The sequence below is a fragment of the Pteropus alecto genome, unplaced genomic scaffold, assembly GCF_000325575.1.
Source record: "Pteropus alecto unplaced genomic scaffold, ASM32557v1 scaffold44, whole genome shotgun sequence".
Lineage (NCBI taxonomy): Eukaryota > Metazoa > Chordata > Mammalia > Chiroptera > Pteropodidae > Pteropus > Pteropus alecto.
In genome coordinates, this window is record NW_006436812.1 from 5,003,460 (window position 1) to 5,024,271 (window position 20,812).

At 43.7% G+C, this 20,812-nt stretch overlaps 1 protein-coding gene across 1 annotated transcript in view; it reads left to right on the forward strand.

The window, feature by feature from the left end:
• Positions 1–20,812, forward strand: part of PDPK1 (3-phosphoinositide dependent protein kinase 1) — a 74,056-nt gene that overhangs the window by 36,542 nt on the left and 16,702 nt on the right. The window contains exons 6-10 of the mRNA XM_006913924.3: positions 702–799; positions 13,613–13,688; positions 17,410–17,478; positions 17,716–17,812; positions 18,883–19,056. Of these exons, the coding sequence (XP_006913986.1) occupies positions 702–799; positions 13,613–13,688; positions 17,410–17,478; positions 17,716–17,812; positions 18,883–19,056 (514 nt within the window). The remainder of the gene's footprint in view (positions 1–701; positions 800–13,612; positions 13,689–17,409; positions 17,479–17,715; positions 17,813–18,882; positions 19,057–20,812) is intronic.

The following is a 20,812-nucleotide window of genomic DNA, read 5'->3' on the forward strand; positions in this document are numbered from 1 at the left end:
TGGGGCTCCCTGGGGCAGCTCTGGTTTACCTAATGGAGGGTGGGATCCCTCATGTGAGAGTTCACATCACCCTGATGTTGAGAGCCTCATGGATCTTCACTTATAAGATAAAATGGCTCAGATGTCTTTTTTGCCAGGCTAACAGTTTTCCTACCCATCTTGACGACAACTATTATTTTGTCATCTGTAGCTCTTATGTTCTGGTCTCATTTACCAGGGCTTTCTGATAAACTCAAGTTGAAAGTATGCAAATAAACTTTCTTTAACTGACTTTTTAAAACTGTAAAATACACATAAAATTTACAATTTTAACATTTTTTCCAGTTTGAGAAATAACTGACATATATCACTGTGTAAGGTTAAGGTGTACAGCATGATAGTTTAATTTACATATACTGTGAAATGATTCCCACAATAGGTTTAAAAGCTCTTTATTTTATGGTTTAAAAATTATAGTTTGTATTTTAGTAAAATGTTTATTAAAAACGGTAGGTAGTTATGAAGTGATATAATTAGAATGTCTTCATTATATGCAATTGATTGATACTTGTTCATTATGAACTTTAGACTTTGCATTCTTGGTTGTTAGTCTATAAAGATTATAAGTGTTAACTAGTTCGTTTTGTTTTTAGCGAAAGCTAGAGTATGTAGTTTACTGTTTTAAATAATTCATCTCAAATATAAAAAATCTGCTTTCACAGGGACTTGAAACCAGAAAACATTTTGTTAAATGAAGATATGCACATCCAGATCACAGATTTTGGAACAGCAAAAGTATTATCCCCAGAGAGTAAACAAGGTGTGTGAGTGCTTTATTTCCACAGATCCTGCTTAGAGCTTAGATGAAAATCTCTTAATGTGGTGAATTGCATTGTAGTCATGGTTAATGACAGACGTTTGTAATACCTTTGTTATTATAAAATAGATGCTTGAACCTTCACTGGGGAAGACCTTGCCTCACGTGGCAGCTCTTACTGTCAGTGCCTGGGCACTGTGCGCCTAGTCTAGTGGGTGGACGGCTGCCTGTGGTTGGTCCCCTTTCGTTGAGTCAGGGGTGCTGGGTCACCAGGTGCTCTCTGCATGTTCTCACTTGTCTTTGTGAGTGCCAGGGACTGCCCTGTGGCTCACCCTCTGTAGTCTTCCTAGAGGATACCAGAGTGCCACATTTGTTCCTGGTCTTTCTTGCAGTGATGTGGGGTTGATGGGTCAGCTCCCAGCTCTTCCCTGCAGGTGGTAACTGAGGGAGGGAGAGCACTGTCCCTATATTCCACTGCCCACCGTCTGTCTCCTCATCTCCTGTGTGCAGTTGCCAGTGATGGCCCAGACATGCTGTTATAGTGAGGTTCTACAAAATCATAGAACAAGTGGGACCTGATTTTTACCTCTAGGTTGCTTCCTAGCATTGTATTATATATTATGACAACTCTATCACCTGAAGAGAAGTTGCTGACTGTCCATTTGGGCCAGAAGAGTGTCCCGGATATCTTAACTAGACTGGGGGCATCTTGGCTGGGGCTCTTGCTGCCCTTCAGGTGTTTATTGGATGGGAATCATAAACTCTGGGAGTATATAGAATGGTAATTTTACTTCTGAAACTGTTTTCAAGTGTTGAGGTAGAAAGAAGAAAAAGCCCTTTGTGGTGAGATTTGGGAGAAGCTGAGGGCTACTGTGCGAGTTAATAAGTGACCCTGAAAATGAAATTTGGGTCTTGGGACGTGACTGTTAGAGCAGCCCTGACACACAAGGCTGTGGCAGGGACCTTCTTGAAGTGCACGTGCCTCTCTGCCATGAGAAAAGGACCTTGATGAAAAGCACTGGAGAAACGGATATGCTGGATGTGAGTACAGGGTTCATTGGTGGAAGGTTCAGACAGAAGCATCCACTTTGCTCTGGCTAGGAACTGAGCACTGCACATCGGTGAAGAGGACCTCGGCTCTTAAGAAAGCCCTCTAGCTCAGCTAGATTGGCCTTTTCAGCCTCAGGCTTGACAGCACATTGGGCAGCCACTGGGCTATGCCTATGTCCCCTCATGCCAGCCATGCATGGGCAGAGATGCGAATCTGTGCTGCAGGGAGGAGCCTAGCACGCCTGGCTGGGTCTTTGTGGGTTCCCTTCTGCAGGGTGCCTTATCTTTCCTTTTCGGGTGTTTTGCAAACTGAGGATTCTTGTGAAGATTCTGCCAGTTAGTACTTTAATCTCTGCACACTCACTGAGCCACCACAACAGCGTCTTGGATTTGGGAGCTTCTGAGAACCCTGAAGCACCACCATCTGGGGGCTAAAATAAAACTTGCAATCAAAGAAGATGCTCTTATTTCTCAACAAGGCATAGTCCTGGCTCTACTAGCCTGCCTTTTGTAGCACCCTTTCCTTCTTCCCACTGAGGGTGTCAGAGGATGGGTCGCCTCCCACCCAGAGATGCACAACACCTAGGAAGTCCTGTTGGCACTTGTGAGATGCCCCCAAACTTTGATCTGTTTGACTTATGCCTATTGATAGTAACATTTTATTGGCAGGTAATCATGTTTTTGTGAGCATGGTATAACCCAAAACGATAACATTGTCCACCACAGAGGTGAACCAAACAGGAACCGTCGTGTCCCTGAATGTTCTTGTTAGGCTGCTTGTCACCATGTGTGATTCCCACCATGGGGACTCCCAGTCAGCCTTGGGAGCCACTTACTTTGGGGTCTACTCTGTCCTTTGTTCTTTCATGTAGATTTCCTTCAGAATCTGATACTTGGCAGAGGCTAGTCCTGTTGCCCCATAGCCATTGAAAAATATATAAGAATTTAAATGCTTGATGAAATTGTGAAATAAACTTGCTCTTCTTTCTTTCTGAAAGCAGGAGGTTAAAAGTCCTTACGTTGTAAAATGGAGAATTACTTGTATATATAGAAGAGTTAGCTTTTTTTTCTTCCTAGAAGAGAAAAACACATGTAATCATGTGAACTATTCATTTTAGTGACTTACTCTCATTTTCTTCTTGAAGTACTTCAGAATCTTAGAATTTATTCCTGCATTAGCTTTTTTTTTTTTTTTTAAACTTTTGTGCAGAGATGGTTTCCCCAAAACATGTCAAAGCTTCCAGAAGGAAAGTTTTGGTGGGACCCCAGATTCCTTAGCTGTGTAGTGAGCATGTTTTGCCTTCCTCCCAGCGAGAGGTTGTCTGTTTTCACAGGTCTCCGTCCCAATGGGTCACTCCTGGAAGGGGGTGAGCCCTGCATCTCTCTCTCTAACCGCTGCCTTTTGGGTCTGAGTGGCCCGCATGTCTGTCATAGGCGGGAGTAGGTGACAGCAGGGCAGCTGTGGAAGGCATGTGGGGTTGATGAGCACTTTCTGGCACAGAGGACTTGTGACTTCTAAGCTTGCACAAGGGTCCCCCGCCTACATATCCCGGTGAGCACAGCTTAATCATGTGGAGTAAGTTGCTCATCTGTGGTTGTGTCCCTGGCCTTTGTCCTCTTTGCAAGAGGCTTGGGGAGCTTGTAGAGCCCTGGAGGTTCAGACTTGGGGTTTGTGTCTGGAAACCTGTGTCCTGAACTGTGCAGGTCTTTCTGATATGCAGCCAGGTGTGGAGGCTCCACTCAGCAAACAGGAGGGACAGGTTCATAGGTGAGATTGAGTGGAGAGGGGATGGAATGATGAGGCTTCAGAACCGAAATCATTCTGTCACTCCAGATGCACCTTCTCTGCGTGGCCCCTCTGTGGACAGCCATCATCCAGACCCTCAGACTAGTATCAACCTCCCCGTAGGTGTGCTGTGGACTTCAGACCCTCTCATAGTGTCTTGCTTTGCCAGCATTCTAGCATGGGCAGAACCACACCCATCCCTTTATGAAGGAGCTGCCTTCAAAACAGGTTTTCTTCTACCACAAAAGCAGAGTTCACATGATAGAGGAGAAAGCCAAGTCCCTATACTTAACACCACCAAACATAACTCTTAACCATCAAGAAATGGTTTACTTTGGTCTTCTCAATATTTGTATTTGTTTAGTCATAGCTATGAAACACAGAGAGTTTTCTTTCTTTCTTTTTTTTTACAGAGTACCTGCTTTTTATAAAAATTGAAACCATACATGTGACCTGATTTCTACCATATCATCAATTTGTTTTTCCTATAAATGTAGGAAAATGTAAATATAAAGAATCTTTTAAAAAAGTAATTACAATATGATACCACTTTTATACATAAAAAAAGTAACAGTAATTTCTTAATATATCAAAATATTCAGTCAGTATTAAATTTCTAATCATAATTCCACGTCGTAATTTTTTTGGTGGTTGTTTAGTTGAATTAGGATTTAAATAAAGATCCCATGTTTGAGCTTAGCTAATTTGTCTCTTAAATTTCTTTTAACCTGTAGCTTCCTCTCCATCTATATTTCTTCCTTTGCAGTCTGTTGAACAACCCAGGTTATTTGTCTGTATTATAGAGTTTCTCAGACTTTTGCTGATTGCATCTCTGTGGAGTCATATAACCTGTCCCTCTCCCTTCTCTATGTCCTGTAAACTGGCATTTGGAACTGGCCGCTTGATCACATTCAAGTTCAGTCCTCTCACACCTCGGGCTGGTGGTAGTGCCTTCTTTATTTGGAAGCACTTGACATCCATTCATCTCTCTCTCGGTGATGTCAACAGCCCTTTATAGCCATAGTGGCCTAGATCTATTAGTTCAGTAGAGAATACAGAATGATCATAATCTAATTCCTTCATTTATGAGTTGGAATTCTTTAAAGGGAAACTTCCTCATAGCAACTATTTGCTTATTAACTAGCAATATTAATTGTGAAGGAAAAACAGGATAAATACTGTTTCTTCCCCTTTTATTTGCCACTTTTGAAAACCGTGAATTGGTTCACCATCTTCCTCCAGTGAAGACCAATTCATCAAAAACACTATTACCCCTGCCTCACACCATACACAAGTTAACTCAGTTGTTAATTGGTTAGATCAGAGATCTGAATGTGGGATCTAAAACTATAACACTCTTGGTAGAAAGCGTAGGAGCAAATCTTCATGACCTTGGATTAGGAAATGTTGTTTTAGATATAATACCAAAGGCACAAGCAGCAGAAGAAAAAATAGGTAAATTAGATCACATCAAGTATAACAATTTTCGTGCCATGATACCATTAAGAAAGCGAAAAGACAACCCACCGAATAGGAAAAAATATTTCCAAATCATATATCTGATAAGTGACTTATATCCAGAATATATGAAGAACTCAAAGTGACCAAAAACAAAACAAAAAAAACCAAAACATTAAAAAATGGGCAAGGGGTCTAAATAGACATTTCTCCAAAGAAGGTAATCAGATGGCCAATAAACGCATGAAAAGACGCTCAATGTCATTAGGAAATGCAAATCAAAACCACTATGAGATACCACTTCATACTCACTAGGATGGCTATGATCAAAAAGACAGATAAGTGTCAGCAAGGATGTGGAGAAACTAAAGCCCTCATACCCTGCAGGTGGGAATGTCAAATGGTGCAATCACTTTGGAAAACAGTCTGGCAGTTCCCCAGTTCCTCAGCAAATCTACTTCTAGGTATATATCCCAAAGAATTAAAAATATGTTCACATAAAGAGTTGTACAGAAATATTCATAGCTTTATTAGTAATAGTCAAAAATTGGAAACAACTCATGTCCTTCAGCTGATGAATGGATAAAATGTGGTCTATCCATACAATGGAATAATATTCAGCCCTGAAAAGGAATGAAGTTCTGATATAACCTAGATGAACCTGGAAGACATTGTCCTCAGTGAAAGCCAACTGGGATTTAGGTAGGGGTTGTGTTGAATGTATAGATCAGTTTGGGGAGTGCAGGTGCTCCTAGACTTACAATGGAGGTATGTCCCAATAATCCCATCATAAATTGAAAATATTACAAGTCGAAAATACATTTAATACACCTACCCTACTGGACATCATCGCTTAGCCTAGCCTACCTTAAGTGTGCTCAGAACACAGAACACAGTATCCAAAAATGCTGGCAGCACAGTACACTGTAAAGTATCAGTTGTTTACCCTTCTGGTCACATGTCTGACTTGGAGCTGTGGCTCACTACCCAGAGTCTTGTATATCACTTGCCCAGGAAAAGATCAAATTTCAAAATTTAAAGTACAATTTTGTACCATTGTAGTCAAAAATATTTAGTCAAACCGTGGTAAGTCACAGAGTATATCTATATTGCGATCTTGACAATATTGTCTTCTGATCCTTCAAAACGAGATGTCTTTATTTAGATCTTTTATAATTTCTTTTAAAATCTTGTGTAGTTTTCAGCATATATAAGCTTTGTACTTTTGTTAAATTTACTCCTTAGTATTGTATTTTTGAGGCTATTATAAATGGAATTGTTTTCTTAATTTCATTTTCAGATTATTCATTGCAAGGGTATAGAACTATAGTTGATGTTTGTATACAAGATCATGTTATCTGTGATTAGAGATAGTTCTTCCTTTCTAATGTGGATGCCTATTTCATTTTCTTGCCTAATTGCCCTGATAGAACCTCTGCTACAGTGAATAGAAATGGCAAGAGTAGCATCCTTGCCTCGTTCCTGACATTAGGGGTAAAGCTTCCAATCTTTCACCATTGAGTACGATGGTAGTTGTGTTTTTCATAGATGCCTTTATCAGATTGAGGAAAGTTCCCTTCCTGCCTGGTTTTATGTATTTTTATCAAGAAAGAATGTTGAATTTTCGTTAGATGCTTTTTTGCATCTATTGAGGTGATCATGTGGTTTTGTCCTTTATTCTTACTACATTGATTGATTTCTATATGTTGAATTACCCTTATATTCCTGGGATAAATCCCACTTGGTCATAGTGCAGACTCCTTTTTATGTGTTGCCATATTCATTTTTCTTGTCTTCTGTCCAAGAGGTAACCACAGTTTATGGAATGTTTGCTGTGTTTCACATGTGGGTTTATGGGGAAGAAACTAGCAGTCTACATTTCTGGCTTTAAAAGAGTGTGGGTGTCTCCTGACCTCAGGAACATTTCTTCAGGTCCCGCCTTCCCCACTGGCACCTCAGAGTCTGACTTGCAAATCTGTGGTGGCCAGAGTGGTCCATGGCCCAGAATGCTGGTCACTTTTCTTTGAACCACTTTAAGGGTGGAGACAGGCCTTCTCTCTCCCCAAAAAGAGGAGAGAAACAAAAACCGAGCTCACGACCCTTCTTCTTTCCCTTAACTGTGTGGCCTACTGGCAAGGGGTCAGTGGCATAGAGGAGGCTAAGTCAGCCAATGGTGGGGTCCTGGGCCCAGTTTTCTAGTAGCTGGAGAAGTTTGACCTTTGGCTTATCTCTGAACTTCCAGAGGGAGGGGACTAAGATTATCTCTGGTTTTCTGATACTCTCTGAGGCTCTTTACCCAAGTGTCACAGATAGAAGCCAGCCAACAGTGAAGCTGGAGAGGAGGAAATTACTTATTTTTCACAAACCTTTCAGTGAAATTGAACATTTGCTTCAATCATGAGGGTGGGCAACAAATGTCTCTGTCATCAGGAGAAATCACAGATGTTTTCTTGTCTTGTTAAAGTTGTCATAGACTCTTAATCTAGTGTTTATGCTCATCATCACTGCAGAATTACTGTATTATTAGGTCTGCTGCTAGATCTTATTTAGTGTATCAATAAAACCATATATTAGCACATCACACATTTATTACTTTAATATTTTGATACTTTCATTATTTGTAGTTTTGTGTATTTTATTTTGTACTTTTAGAACATCTTTATAAGGACAGTCCTATTCCTTTCCACACTCCAAAGGAGTCATTCATCTCTCGACTCACCAGAGAGCTCCTTTTCAAGGGGGTGACTTTACATATCTGCAGAGACTTGGAGTCTGCCTTTAAGGAGGTGGGCACAGGCCCCTGGGGAAGAGGAAGCAGCAGGTGTCATAGGAGACAAGCCCACCCGAACCCAGAAAGCTTAAAACAAGAACAACACAGTCCTGATGACATGATTCACTGTTTAAAGCCAAGCCATATGGGGGCGGGGCGTATATCCTTTAGACTTTGTTTTGTGCATAATGTAGCTGTTTAAAAGCACAGATACTTCTGCTTACCGTTTGATAGCCTGAATTATTTAATTATGCATAATATATGTCTTTCCGTGTAAGATGTATTTCTAGTACTTTTTTTTATGGTGACATTGGTTAACGAAATCCAGTAAGTTTCAAGTGTACAATTCAACAGTAAGGCATATGATATATATTGCATTGTGTGTTCACCGCCCATAGTTAGATTTCTTTCTTTCACCACATGTTTGACTCCTTTTACCCCATCTACCTCCCCCCTCCTTCTAATACTTTTAAATAATAGCATTACAAAATAGAAATCACAGAAGCAATGCATGATTACTGTGAAGACTGGAAACACTGCATAAGCAGTAAAGTATCAAGTACAGACCCCAGAGGGGCAAGCCTATTCTCAGTGGCTTTTGATGCTTATTAAAAAATTGCTCCCCCCAAAGTTATTTTTATCTCCACCAGCAGCACTGTGTCTGTCTCAAATCTTTGCCAACACGATGTATTATTTTCCTCCTATTTTGTGTTTGCGGATTTGATAAGCTATCATTTCATTTGCATTTCTTTGATTCATTTGTGGTTGAATGGTTTCATTTGGTTTTGGCTCTTGGTTTGTTTTTCTCTCTCATGAATCACCTCAGTGTTCTTGGCAGTATCAGTCAGGGTCCTGGCAGGATGCATATGCAACCTCATAGTCTTTATAGGAGAATAACTCACCAAGGGAACCAGTTAAGGCAACAGGGCAGAGGAAGCAACAGGACTGGATCTGAGCCCTGGGGGACAGGTGGGAGGGACCAACATCTGGGGGGCCACTGGTGGGAGAGGGGATGCAGCATGTGGGGGCAGGAGGAATAAACCCCATCTTCTGCCTACCTTTGCCGGCTCCAGGGCTCCAGTACACAGGATCCTGCCTTGAGGACAGAGACCTCCTCTGAGGACAGTCAGCACATTGACTTGTGTTTTCTTCCTGGGTACCTGCCTTTGGAGGCCGTTGAACCAGCATCCCGGAAGTCTTCCCCCATGGGTCCCACTCTGGCTCTAGGGCTGCCTGGGGATGGTGGGTGGGGATATGATGGCCACTATGGCCAGCAGACCTATCTCAGTGCCAACCATCGCATGCTGAATTGATGTGGCTGTAGGCCCTTGGTTCCTTTTGCATTTTAATTTAGGTATTATGTAATTTATAGCTGTATATTATAAAGAATTTTGTAGACAGACAAAACATGGGTCTGTCGTGTTTTATCACAGATAGCTGTAACCTGTCAAGTTATTTCTGAGTCAGGCCCAAGACCAGTACAGAGCTGTCAATCCATGTGGGAAGAGAAATATACTTTTCCTAAACTGGAACATATGTGTAACAGGGTGGTCAGTTTGTTTTTTGTTTTTGTCCATTGGGAAATAAAATTTTATTCATACATATGATTTTTTAAATGATGATTTTTTGCAATAAAATATTTTGTAAATAATTTATTTTTCATTACAGATGGCATACAATATTAGTTTCACGTGTACAACATAGTGATTAGACATTTATATAACTTATGAAGAGATCACCCCCAATATATTTAGTGCCCAACACCATACATAATTATTATAATATTAGTGACTATATTCCTTAGGCTGAACTTTTATATCCGCATGACTATTTTGTAACTACCTATTTGTACTTCTTAATCCTCTCCCCTCTGCACCCCTCCCTGCCCAACTCCCCATCCATTTAGCAACTCTCAAAATGCTCTCTATATCTATGATTTGGTTTCTGTATTGTTTATTTTGTTCTTTAGATTCCACATATAAGTGAAATCATATGGCATTTGTCTTTTTCTGACTTACTCCACTCAGCACAATACCCTCTGGGTCCATCCATGTTGCTGCAGATTGCAAGATTTCATTCTTTTTTTAATGACTAAGTAACATTCCATTGTATATCCATTCATCCACTAATGGACACTCAGGTTACTTCCATATCTTGACTAATATAAGTAATATTGCAGTGAACATATGGATGCACATGTCCCTTCGAGGTAGTGTTTTGGGTTTTTTGGATAAGCACCCAGAAGTGGGATACTGCTTCTTTCTTTGTCTCGTTATAGCCTTTGTTTTAAAGTCTATTTTGTCTTATATAAGTATTACTACTCCAGGTTTTTTGTTTGTTTCCATTTTCATAAAATATCTTTGTCTATCTCTACTTTCAGTCTGTATATGTCTTTCAGTCTGAAGTGGATCTCTTGTAGGTAGCATATTGACTTGTTTTCTCATCCATATCCTGTCTTTTGATTGGAGCATTTAACCCATTTACAGCTAAAATAATATGTAGTTAATGCCATTTTCTTATTCATATTTCTTTCTTTTTTTTCTTCTTAAGCTCCTCTGACATTTCTTGTAATAATGGTTTGGTGATGATGAACTCCTTTAGCTTTTTCCTATCTGGGAAACTCTTAATCTGGCTTTCAATTTTAAATGATAGCTTTGCTGGGTAGAGTAATCTTGGTTGTAGGTCGTTGTTTTTCATCACTTGGAATTTTTCGTGCCAGTCCCTCTGGGCTGCAAAGTTTCTTTTGAGGAATCAGCTGACAGTCTTATGGGAGCTCTCTTATAGGTAACTAATTGCTTTTCTCTTGCTGCTTTTAAGATTCTCTTTGTCTCTAACTTTTGCCATTTTAATTATGATATGTCTTGGTGTGGGCTTCTTTGTATTATCTTTTTTGGGACTCTGTGCTTCCTGGGCTTGTATGTCTGTTTTCTTTGCCAGGCTAGGGAAATTTTCCACCATTATTTCTTCAAATAGGTCCTCAATTCCTTAGACTCTGTAACTCTCTCTTCTCCTTCTGGTATCACTATGATGCAAATGTTGGTACACTTGATGTTGTCCCAGAGACCCCTTAAACTATCTTCATTTTTTTTTTTTTAATCCTTTTTCTTGTTGCTATTCTGATTGGGTGTTTTCTGCTACCTTATCTTCTAAATCACCGATTCGATCCTCCGCTTCATCAAATCTACTGTTGATTCCTCTTAAGGTAGTCTTCATTTAAGTCACTGTGTTCTTCATTTCTGACCTGGTTCTTGTTTATGTTTTCTAGCTCTATTTTAATATTTTCTCTTTATATTAAAGTTCTCACTGAGTTCCTCTTTTCCCTAAGTTCATTGAGCATCCTTATAACCAATGTTTTGAACTCTACATTTGGTAGATTGTCTCCATTTCGTTTAGTTCTTTTTCTGGAGCTCTGTTCTATTCTTTCATTTGGGATATGTTTCTTTGTCTCCCCATTTTAGCTGCCTCCCTGTATTTGTTTCTATGTTTTAGGTAGAGCTGCTATGTCTTCCAGTCTTCATAGAATGGCCTTATGTAGTAGGTGTTCTGTGGGGCCTAGTGGCATAGTCATAGTGGTCACTTGCACCAGGTACTCCAGGTGTGTCCCTTGTGTGGGTTGTGTGTACCCTCCTCTTGTAGTTGAGCCTTGATTGCTGTTTGCACATCCGTGGGAAGGATTGATGCTCAGGTTGTTTTGTTGTGAGGACTGGCCACGATTACTGTGGGGGCGCTGTTGTGCAGGGGTTGACTGATGGAGCAGGATTCACTTTAGCATGGCTCTGGTACCTGCCCAGTCTGACCTTTGGGTCTGTCATTCCTGGGTGCAGCCCAGGATCGTACTCTGGCTCATTCCGAAGCTGTCCACTGGGTGTGCAGACCCAGGGCCTCCTGGGAGGGGCCCTGCCGCAGACCAAATGCAGCCTGTGCCCTGCCTGGGGCCACCTGGCATGAGCCAGGGTGGTCAGTTTTGAGAAGGAAGGATATTTAAGCCATCCTCTCTTCTCCAGCTTCCTCTCTTCCAGAACATCCCAGGACCGAGCTAGCTGCTGCCGCCATGTTCAGGCTGTGTCCTCAGAGGGCGGGTGTTCGTACTTGTGTAGCACACAGTACCAGTGAGACTACATGGAGGCCACTCAGGGGTTCTCAGCCAAGCCCCTAGGGACAGTTAGGAGTGGGGACTTCTTGGCAGTGAGGCTGTCTGGTGGCCTGCAGGAAGATTAGCTGCATCCCTGACTTCTACCCACTAGGCAACTGTAGCCCCTTCCTGTCTTACAGTGGCAGCTAGAAATGTCTCCAGGCATTGCCAGATATCCTCAGTTATCCCTAGCTGAGAACCCTGCCTAGAGGAATGCTGACACTTGTCAGTGAGCATGAAGACCCCTGTCAGTCTTTAGTGTTGATTTCAAAAGTGTTTCCAAAGGGCCCGAGACCTCTCAGCGGTAGGTATGGTGATATTCTACCTGGTACACTTGAGGCTGGTTCAGGAAAATCTGTCCTTAGAGGTAGATAATTCTAGCAGAGCATTAAAGATGTTGAGAGAAAGGACAGCTTGATCTGCGGAATGGTCAGGCTAGGTTAAAGGGGCTTGTTTGTGCAGAACAAAATGATACTAAACCACAGTATTGTCTCCTGTCTGCTGTGGGTTGCTGGGACAGGGTGGGAGATGGGGCCATGCTAGGACCTGTTGATGGGAAAGGCAGTCTCCTTGGCTAGGACCAGAGCCTTGCCAACAGCCATTCAGAGAGAGTTACAGAGTCTGGTTACACAGTGCCAGCTTGGAAGTCTTGGGAGGCAGGTTGCTGCTGTGATATGGAACGTCACCAGGGAATCATCGAAAATGACACAGCATTTCATGGTCTCCTTAGAGAAGTGAATTGCTCTCACATGGTGGGTGGCTTTCATGCTGGAATCCCTGCATCCTCTGGTCTTGGGGAAAGGCTGAGAGCACTTGTGTTGTCCTTGACGCCAGATGACGCCCCGTGGAGGATGCCTCAGGAACCGTGTGGTGTCGCAGGTGGCTCATGCCCGAAGTGCTCTGTTTGGGGCTGTGCAGCCACTGCTGAGCCTCCGAGGTCCTTGGGGGCCACTGGAGTGATAACCAGTGTCAGTGCCTCCTCTCTTTAGTGCTGGTTGGGTCCAGAGCATCCTGCTGCCACTTGACCTCACAGGTCTGCTCTTGAATTTGGTGAACCTTGCATTGCACAGTCCAGTAACAGGCAACAGGATGTTGCAGAGGGTTGCCTGCCGGGATGCTTGAGTCTTATTCCCTTTATAGCCCCTTACCTTCCTGAGCAGTTTGTTACAAGGAAAGGGTTTCCCAGCTCTGCACACAGCCTGCAGGGGATCCAGTCCTTTTCTGTGTTCTGCGACATTCAGTGCATGCTTGCTGGCTGTCTGGATGCATTTTAGGTACCTCGAGATATTCCAGCTGACAGAATGCTGGATGAGTGTAGCTCTAGTGTATCAGTGAGAGGTTCCAGGAGAATATGAAGCAGGGAGAGGTGTCAGGAGGGGCTGCCCTGGCAGTGTCACTGAGCCCGATGACCTTTGAGCCAGCCCTGGGAAGTGAGGGTCCCAGAAGGGGATTCAAGGGAGGGCCCTGGACAAGTTAGGCTCTCAGGATTGTTCAGTGCTATGCTGATAAAAAGTTCTAGTTTGTACTCATGTCACCCCTGACATCCTGATAGATGAACATCCACAGTTGCTAGTGCTTTGTGTCTCAGCATGACCTCTCTCCCTTTTCCCCTCTCATCAGCCAGGGCCAACTCATTTGTAGGAACAGCCCAGTATGTATCTCCAGAGCTGCTCACAGAGAAATCCGCCTGTAAAAGGTAATCTGCTTTTTTCTTTTCTTTGATACATAATTTTTCCCTGATTGATAATTCTTTCTCTAAAGTAGCTAGTACAGTGTTTCATGTGAAATCAATAATTAAGAGAATGCCTTTCATGGCCTTATGTAGCTAAGCCTAGTTTGGAAGACCTTAACATTTTGTCTTTTATTCAGCACCTTTCCTTTGATAACCTGTGTGCTTGATACTTCCTGGGGCAGTTGTTGCTTCATGGTTTGAGATCGAATCTTGTTCCCTTAGGAAAAACTATTTAGTGGCAAAAAGTGTGACCGACATTTCTGTATTATTTACACGAGGCTTCCTACTGTGTCTGGGAGCCTAGGGTTCCTCGGAGCTGCCTTAGCTCTGGCAGCCTGGCAGTGGCGGCCACCACAGGTCAGCTGTTTAGTGTAATAGGCTCTGCAGACTTCTGGAAGAGGCCCAGAAGGCAGTGTGCGTGGGAGGGGACGGAGCCAATTTCCAAGCAGGGGCCCAATCAGCAGGAGCCAGCCCTGCTCAGTGCTCAGACTGGGACAGGCCTGGCAGTGGCTACGGGGTTGAAGGCTTTGGTAAGTAGAGAGGAAGTAAGGGTGCAGAGGATGTGGGGGGCTGGGGTTCTGCTCATAAGAGCAGAAGTCCAGAGAGTAAAGAAAGGTCAGCAGCAGGGCAGCAGGGCAACAGGGCAGTGGAGGAAACAAACGTCAGGGCACTTACGGCCAGGAGCGGGAGAAGTCTGGAGAACTGTCAGATGGGTAGGAGGCACATGGAAGAATGAGAGGTGGCAGCAGAATATAGGGTTTCAGAGTTGGGGGGAGTGGTTCCAGGCAGTGACAGGTTCTGTGATTGAAGCTTTTTTCTTGGATTCTTTCTGCCTGGGGCCAATCAGACACTTGGCCCACTGACACCCTCCCTTGAGCTGACAGGGTCACAGGGTCAGTGTCCTGCACTGGCAGGCTGCAAGGGCCTGCCTTCCTAGAATGACGGAGAGACCATGCCAGAGGTGGCAGAGGAGTGAGTGGTTCTGGGGACAGGAATTCTGTATTTCTGAGCATGATGGCTTTTAAAAGACTCTTTAGGGGGTGGAGCCATGGGGCACAAACATGAGGATGAAAGGATGCTCCGAAAGATTAAACTCAGGCATCTTGGGTTTTGTTTTTAACTATTCAATCAACAGATTTTGAGCTCTTACCACGGGCCAGACGCTGTTATAGGCCAGGGCTTCCCTGCTGGGGCAGCTCTTCCTCAGGGGACATTTGGCTGTGTCTAGACATGGTTTTGGTGTCATAACTTGGTGGGGGTGGGGAGAGAGTGCGATTGGCATCCAGTGGGTGGAGGCCAGGGGCACAAATGAGCATCCTGCAGTGCTGAGACATCCCCACAGCAAGAATGGTTGGCCCCAGACTTCCACAGTGCCGAAGCGGAGATACCTTCTTCCAGGTGGTGGGTGCTATTGGCCAGATTCTTGAAGTATATGTTACCACTGCCTAAGAACTAGGTTTTCGTCAATTTGGGGTTTACTTGTAGGGGGAAACAGCTCATTAGTACTGTTGGGGGAAGGTTTCCAAGCTCTACTGAATGAGATAAGGAAGACACAGAGTAGCCCACTTTCTGTGTGACAGTGGGAGAGAGAGTGTCTACTCAGATCCATTTGTGCATTTACAGCATTTCAGAAGGATATACAAGGAATGGATAATAGTGGTTATCTGTGGGCCGAGGGAAAGGATTGTAAGGGAGACACCACTGTATATCTTTTTAGGCTTTTAATTTTTTTAACATGTGATATTTATTCAGAATTAGTTAAGAATTTTTTCTCATTCTAAAAGTGATACCTATTCATTGAAAAGAATTCTTAGAAAATGTGGAGAATAAAAAAACAAAAAACAGTCTCCAGCCCACTCACAGTCACAGGTAATGAGTTGGTATATCTTCCTAGTTATTTTTTTCTATGGGTTTTAATATGTTTTTACGTAACTTTTATACAACTTAGAGTGATACAGAATAACCAGTTTTGAATCCTGCTTGTTGTGATTACATGATGAACATTTCCCCATGTTGCTAAATTATTTGCAGATATTTTTAACAGCTGTGTAGTTTTCCAGCATATGAATATATTGTTCATTAAACTCTTCCTTTATCGTTGGACATTGAAGGGGTTTCATTTATTTGGCACAGTCTGGCATGCCTACTGTGTGCTTGCACATCTTTTGTTGTGGAACATAAGGGCATTTCTGCTCATCCAGTGAGAGAAGTAGGGTGCCTGCCAGGCGGCGCCAGGGCTGCCCCAAGGCTGCCCTTAGTTCTTCCTATGTTGAATTTCAAGAAGTAGAAATTTAGCCTAACTGAACATTTTAAAAATCCTTGGTACATAATTCTTTCCAGAAATGTTACACTGGCTCCCCCTTTAGTTTTTATTATAGTAAAAAAATAATAATAATAAATTAAATGATAAGATATCATTTAATCTGCTAATGATAAAACATTCAAATAATTCACAGAGGTAGAATTAGCCCCAAAGCAGGTTTCGTTGGTGGCCCTGCCCTCTGGAGCAGCAGAGGCAGCCCTGCCTGTCCTTTCTGGCCACTTCCACACCAAAAGGCTGATGCTTTGCTGTAGCATTTTCCTTGTGTAGCTCCCTATTTTAACTAAACAGTAGAGAAAACCAAGTGTAAAAACTAGTTATTGAATAGAATGTAGATTTATTTTTAAAATGCTCTTCATTCCATCTGTGTGTTGTGACTCAGATTTCTGATCTGTTGCATTTCTAACTTACATCCAGAGCCTCATCTGTCCCAGGCCTGTGGTGCTAGTGATACAGAGCCTTCACCCAAAGTCCTGCACTACAGTTGGCCTGTTGTCTCCACTCATTCCAGATGCCAGGCTATAGCCTCTTCCAGAAATTGACCATATCCAGCCACCCCTGAGCTCTCCATCCACTTAGGGCTTAGGGGGGAAGTGGCTGGCAGTGTGGGGCAAGGTGCATCTTGATGCTTTCGTAGGCCTAAGCTGGGAATAGAATGTAAAACCTACAGAGGAAATCAAATATGCAAAGTAAATGTCAGTTGTGAGCACTGAGATGGCACTGAGGGGACAGAGAATGGATGAGAGCAGGCTGGATGGTGGTGTGACATCCAGGGTGAAGGGAGCAGCCCCCTTTACCCTCACCCCACCTCCATCCCCACTGGCTGGTTCCGGATATGACTTAGGGCAATTTAGAACTGCAATATATTTTTTTTAAACCTATAATTAAAATGTTTATAAAGGAGAAGCAGGGCTTTGTGCAGTCAGTCTAAGAAAGGAAGAGAAAGCTTGCTTTGTGCACATCCTATAGATTGTCTAATTTGGCTCCTTGGCATATGTATATGTGAGCTTGTGTCTGTTTCCTTGGGGTAAACACTGAGTGAGTTATGAGAGAATCTGAGTTTATTCTTAGCTGTACCCACCTGCCAATGATATGGGACAAGCCGCCTTAGTCTCCCCCACAACATCCCCTACCAGCGGCACTGGAAGAAAGTATGTGCAGGATTTCCTGTGCCCAAGTCCCCAGGGAGGCCCCCTCAAGAATGGCCTGGATCAGGTTCCCACCTTCACAGTGACCTAGTTTTAAAAGAGAGCAGTAGACTGAAGGCTGAAATGGGGCGCTATGAACAGAGGGCACGGAAATAAACTATGCTTTTCACTGAAATTTTACAAATGTCATTCTTATTTGTCCCCCCCCCCCTTAAAGTTCAGACCTTTGGGCTCTTGGATGTATAATATACCAGCTTGTGGCAGGACTGCCTCCGTTTCGAGCAGGGTAAGAGACACCTCCCAACCCCTACCTCCCTCACCCCAACACCTCCGCCCATGGAAGCAGCGAGACACGGAAGTGGAGGGGGCGGGGCCACGGTGTGGGAACTTTCACGATAATTCTTAAATGAAGACGGTGGCCCTGTGCAGAAAGAGGGAGACTACTGTCCTGGGAAAGGTGCAGCTCTGTTCTGGAGAGGTTTGTGTGACCCTGCCAGGAATGATCGTTCCTCTTATTTTACAGAAACGAATACCTTATATTTCAGAAGATCATTAAGTTGGAGTATGACTTTCCTGAAAAATTCTTCCCTAAGGCACGAGACCTGGTGGAAAAACTTTTGGTAAATATTTTGAATTTTCTTCTGGTAAGATGATCTGATAGCCGCACTCTCAGTCTGAACCTGTGGTCAGAGGGGCTTTCCTGGGGGCACCTGTGTTTAATAAAAGGCTGTTTGAGGGTTAATAGTGATTATAGATACGTTCATTTCTTCTGTCTCATCTCATAAGCTCTTTTTAATTTCCAAATGCCTGATTCTTGCTTAATAAGACAGGAAATTACTGTATCATTTTGCATTTGCTTATCGACATACATAGCATTTTAAGTTACCTGATGCAGGAACAAGATAGCCATAAATTCTACTTAGTGACATCTGTGGATATCAACTTTAGAGTCAGCTACATGAAGTTTTCAAGATCAACCCAGGTAATATAGCAGAGGTAAACAGATTTACCCAGGAAAGGTATGTCTGTTTATGTTCTAGAAACTGCAGTGTCCCTGTCCCTGGGGACTTTGGCTCTAGACCTTGCCTTAACTGGATTTTGGAAGAGCAGGGTCAGTTCTGCCTTGGCAGTGGGAGAACGCCCAACAGCCTCTTGCTGCCTGTCCTTCCTGTGTCTGTCCCCTCAGTGGGTAGCAGGGGGAGTGAATGCTTGATCCTCTGTGGGTTAGGGGGAGGGGGAGCACAGCTGAATCCCAGAGGAGACAGCTGTGGGACCCTGTGATGTCAAGTGCTGGTGGGAGACACGGGCGCTTTGCTCTCTGTGATAGTTTACTATCCAGACGAATTCTTTGTTCTCTTTGTTATTAAAGCCAGTAAGTTCATTTTTTCCTTGTTTTATGATTTTCAGATGTATATTTTAAAATAATACTTGCTGCTATTCATTAAAATTTGAGGTTGTCATTCCTTGTCACCTGTGGGAAGGAAAGGGGCAGAAACCCTAGAGAAGTGAAAGGAACCCATAGGTGACTCATTCTGTCCCCAGCCCACGGTGGGATTGGGTGCGATAAGCCACTGCCCTTTTATTTCCAGTAGATACTCAGAATTGAAAAGAATACTCAAAAGGTTTTTTTTTTTTTTGGTCAGAATTACTTTTTAACCCTTACACTAAGTTGCTTTGACTTTCATTTAAGGTTTTAGATGCCACAAAGCGGTTAGGCTGTGAAGAAATGGAAGGGTATGGCCCTCTGAAAGCTCATCCATTCTTCGAGTCCATCACGTGGGAGAATCTGCATCATCAGACGCCTCCGAAGCTCACAGCCTATTTACCGGCCATGTCGGAAGATGATGAAGACTGCTATGGAAACGTAAGCCAGCTCACATATGTCAGGAACAGCCCAGGCAGAGATGAATTCTGCTTGTTGTGCTATGTGAAAATGGTTCCTCTGTGCACAGGGAGTTTGTGCCCACAGGCCATGGGACTTCGATTCGTGGGATGAGTGAGTCAAAGGGAAGCTGGCATAGATCTAGTGGTGGTGAACACTGTGGCTCCGCATTCTGAATCTCTCATAGAGACTGGGCCCGAAAAGGCATCTGTCTGCTCGTCTGGCCTGAGTGCCTGACCCTGGAGTGGGCAAGTCCCCTTTTCTCTTTTCCTCTAGTTGATTTTCACCCAGAGGAGTTGAACTGGAGCCAGACTTTGGTGGAGAGGGGGCAACTGGAGCCAGTGGGAGCAGCACCCTCCACCTGTCTCCCTGGGCTTCTGGGCACCGAGTACCCTGGCTGGCATCTGTCGTCTGCTCTTGGCTGGTGCCTTTATAACTAAAGTCATTCTGGAATGCCTCTGATCTTTCCAAGAGAAGCCCAGGGTACTGCTGCTTTGAACTTCTGGTGGATGCAGCACTGAGGATGGACACTGGTCACTGTTGGCTTTTTGTGCCTCCTAGAAGCAGAGACTGTGGTACAGGCCCGAGGGGCACAGTGCTTGGGCATCTGTGGGAAGCTGTAGTCATCAGCTTGACCTCAGATGTAGGATCTAACTACACTTTGTTCTGTAAACTTTCTTATGGAAAATGTGAAGCATATGGCAGTGGACAGAGGAGTACAATGAGCTGCAGTGCAGCCACCACCCACCTTCAGTTACCAACACATGGGCTACCTTGTACTCCCCTCATCACCCTCTACCACGACCCCCCATATTTAATATGACTTCAGGTGATTTTATTGTCATTGATAGTCCATTTTTCTGGTTTGATTTCTGTCATTGTGACTTATTCTAACCAATTGTCATATGTAGAGTTCCACTTTAGTTAATGTGGGAATTCTAGATTTTATCTAAGAGTTATCCAAAGCCAAGTTAAAATTACTACTGGTATCACCTCTCAGATCACGTGCTCCCTATGTCTCTCTCCTACCTACTGTTATAAGCAGCACATCCCCTTTGCTAGTCTTGAAATATCCTTTGTGCCCAGACTTGAAGGGAGCCTGACCTGCTTTCCTGCTGTGGTGGCCAGGACTGCCCGCAGCATCCACATTGGCAGACTGCAGCAGGCTCAGCCCCAGGACTTCCTCCCAAGCCCTGATGCTCTTGGGTCACAGCCAACTAGGGCGGGTTAGGGTCTCCAAGGCCTTTGGCAAGGGCGTCCCAGGGCAGCAACATGCTCTACTAGTCACGCTCTGAGGGACTCCAGCTAGGCCCCAGTTGTCTTGGATCTCAGTGCTTAGAAGCTAGGCTTCATGTAGCGCGCGCGCGCGCGTGTGTGTGTGTGTCTTTTGCAGGCCCTCTGCTTTTTCATCACCCTCGCTATGTTGAGAGCTCTGACTTCTCAGTATTCAAGTGTTGCCATCCAAAAACTGGCTCCACGTGTTAACAGATTACTTTTTTGGATGGCTCACCCTCAGCGTTAAAGGCTGTGTGGTTTGAAAGCCCCGGATAGTATTCAGGCACAGCTCCCTCTACCAGACTGCACATTTGGACAATTTCATAAGCCTCGAAAAAGACTTTGACTTGGAAATGTGTCAAATACAGAGGAAACCTGCTCAGGGAGGCGCTCCCTTCCTGTGGGGGTCGACAGTGTTTCACAGAGGGGAGTCTCATCCAGGAGAGTCTAGTGTCCTTTTCAG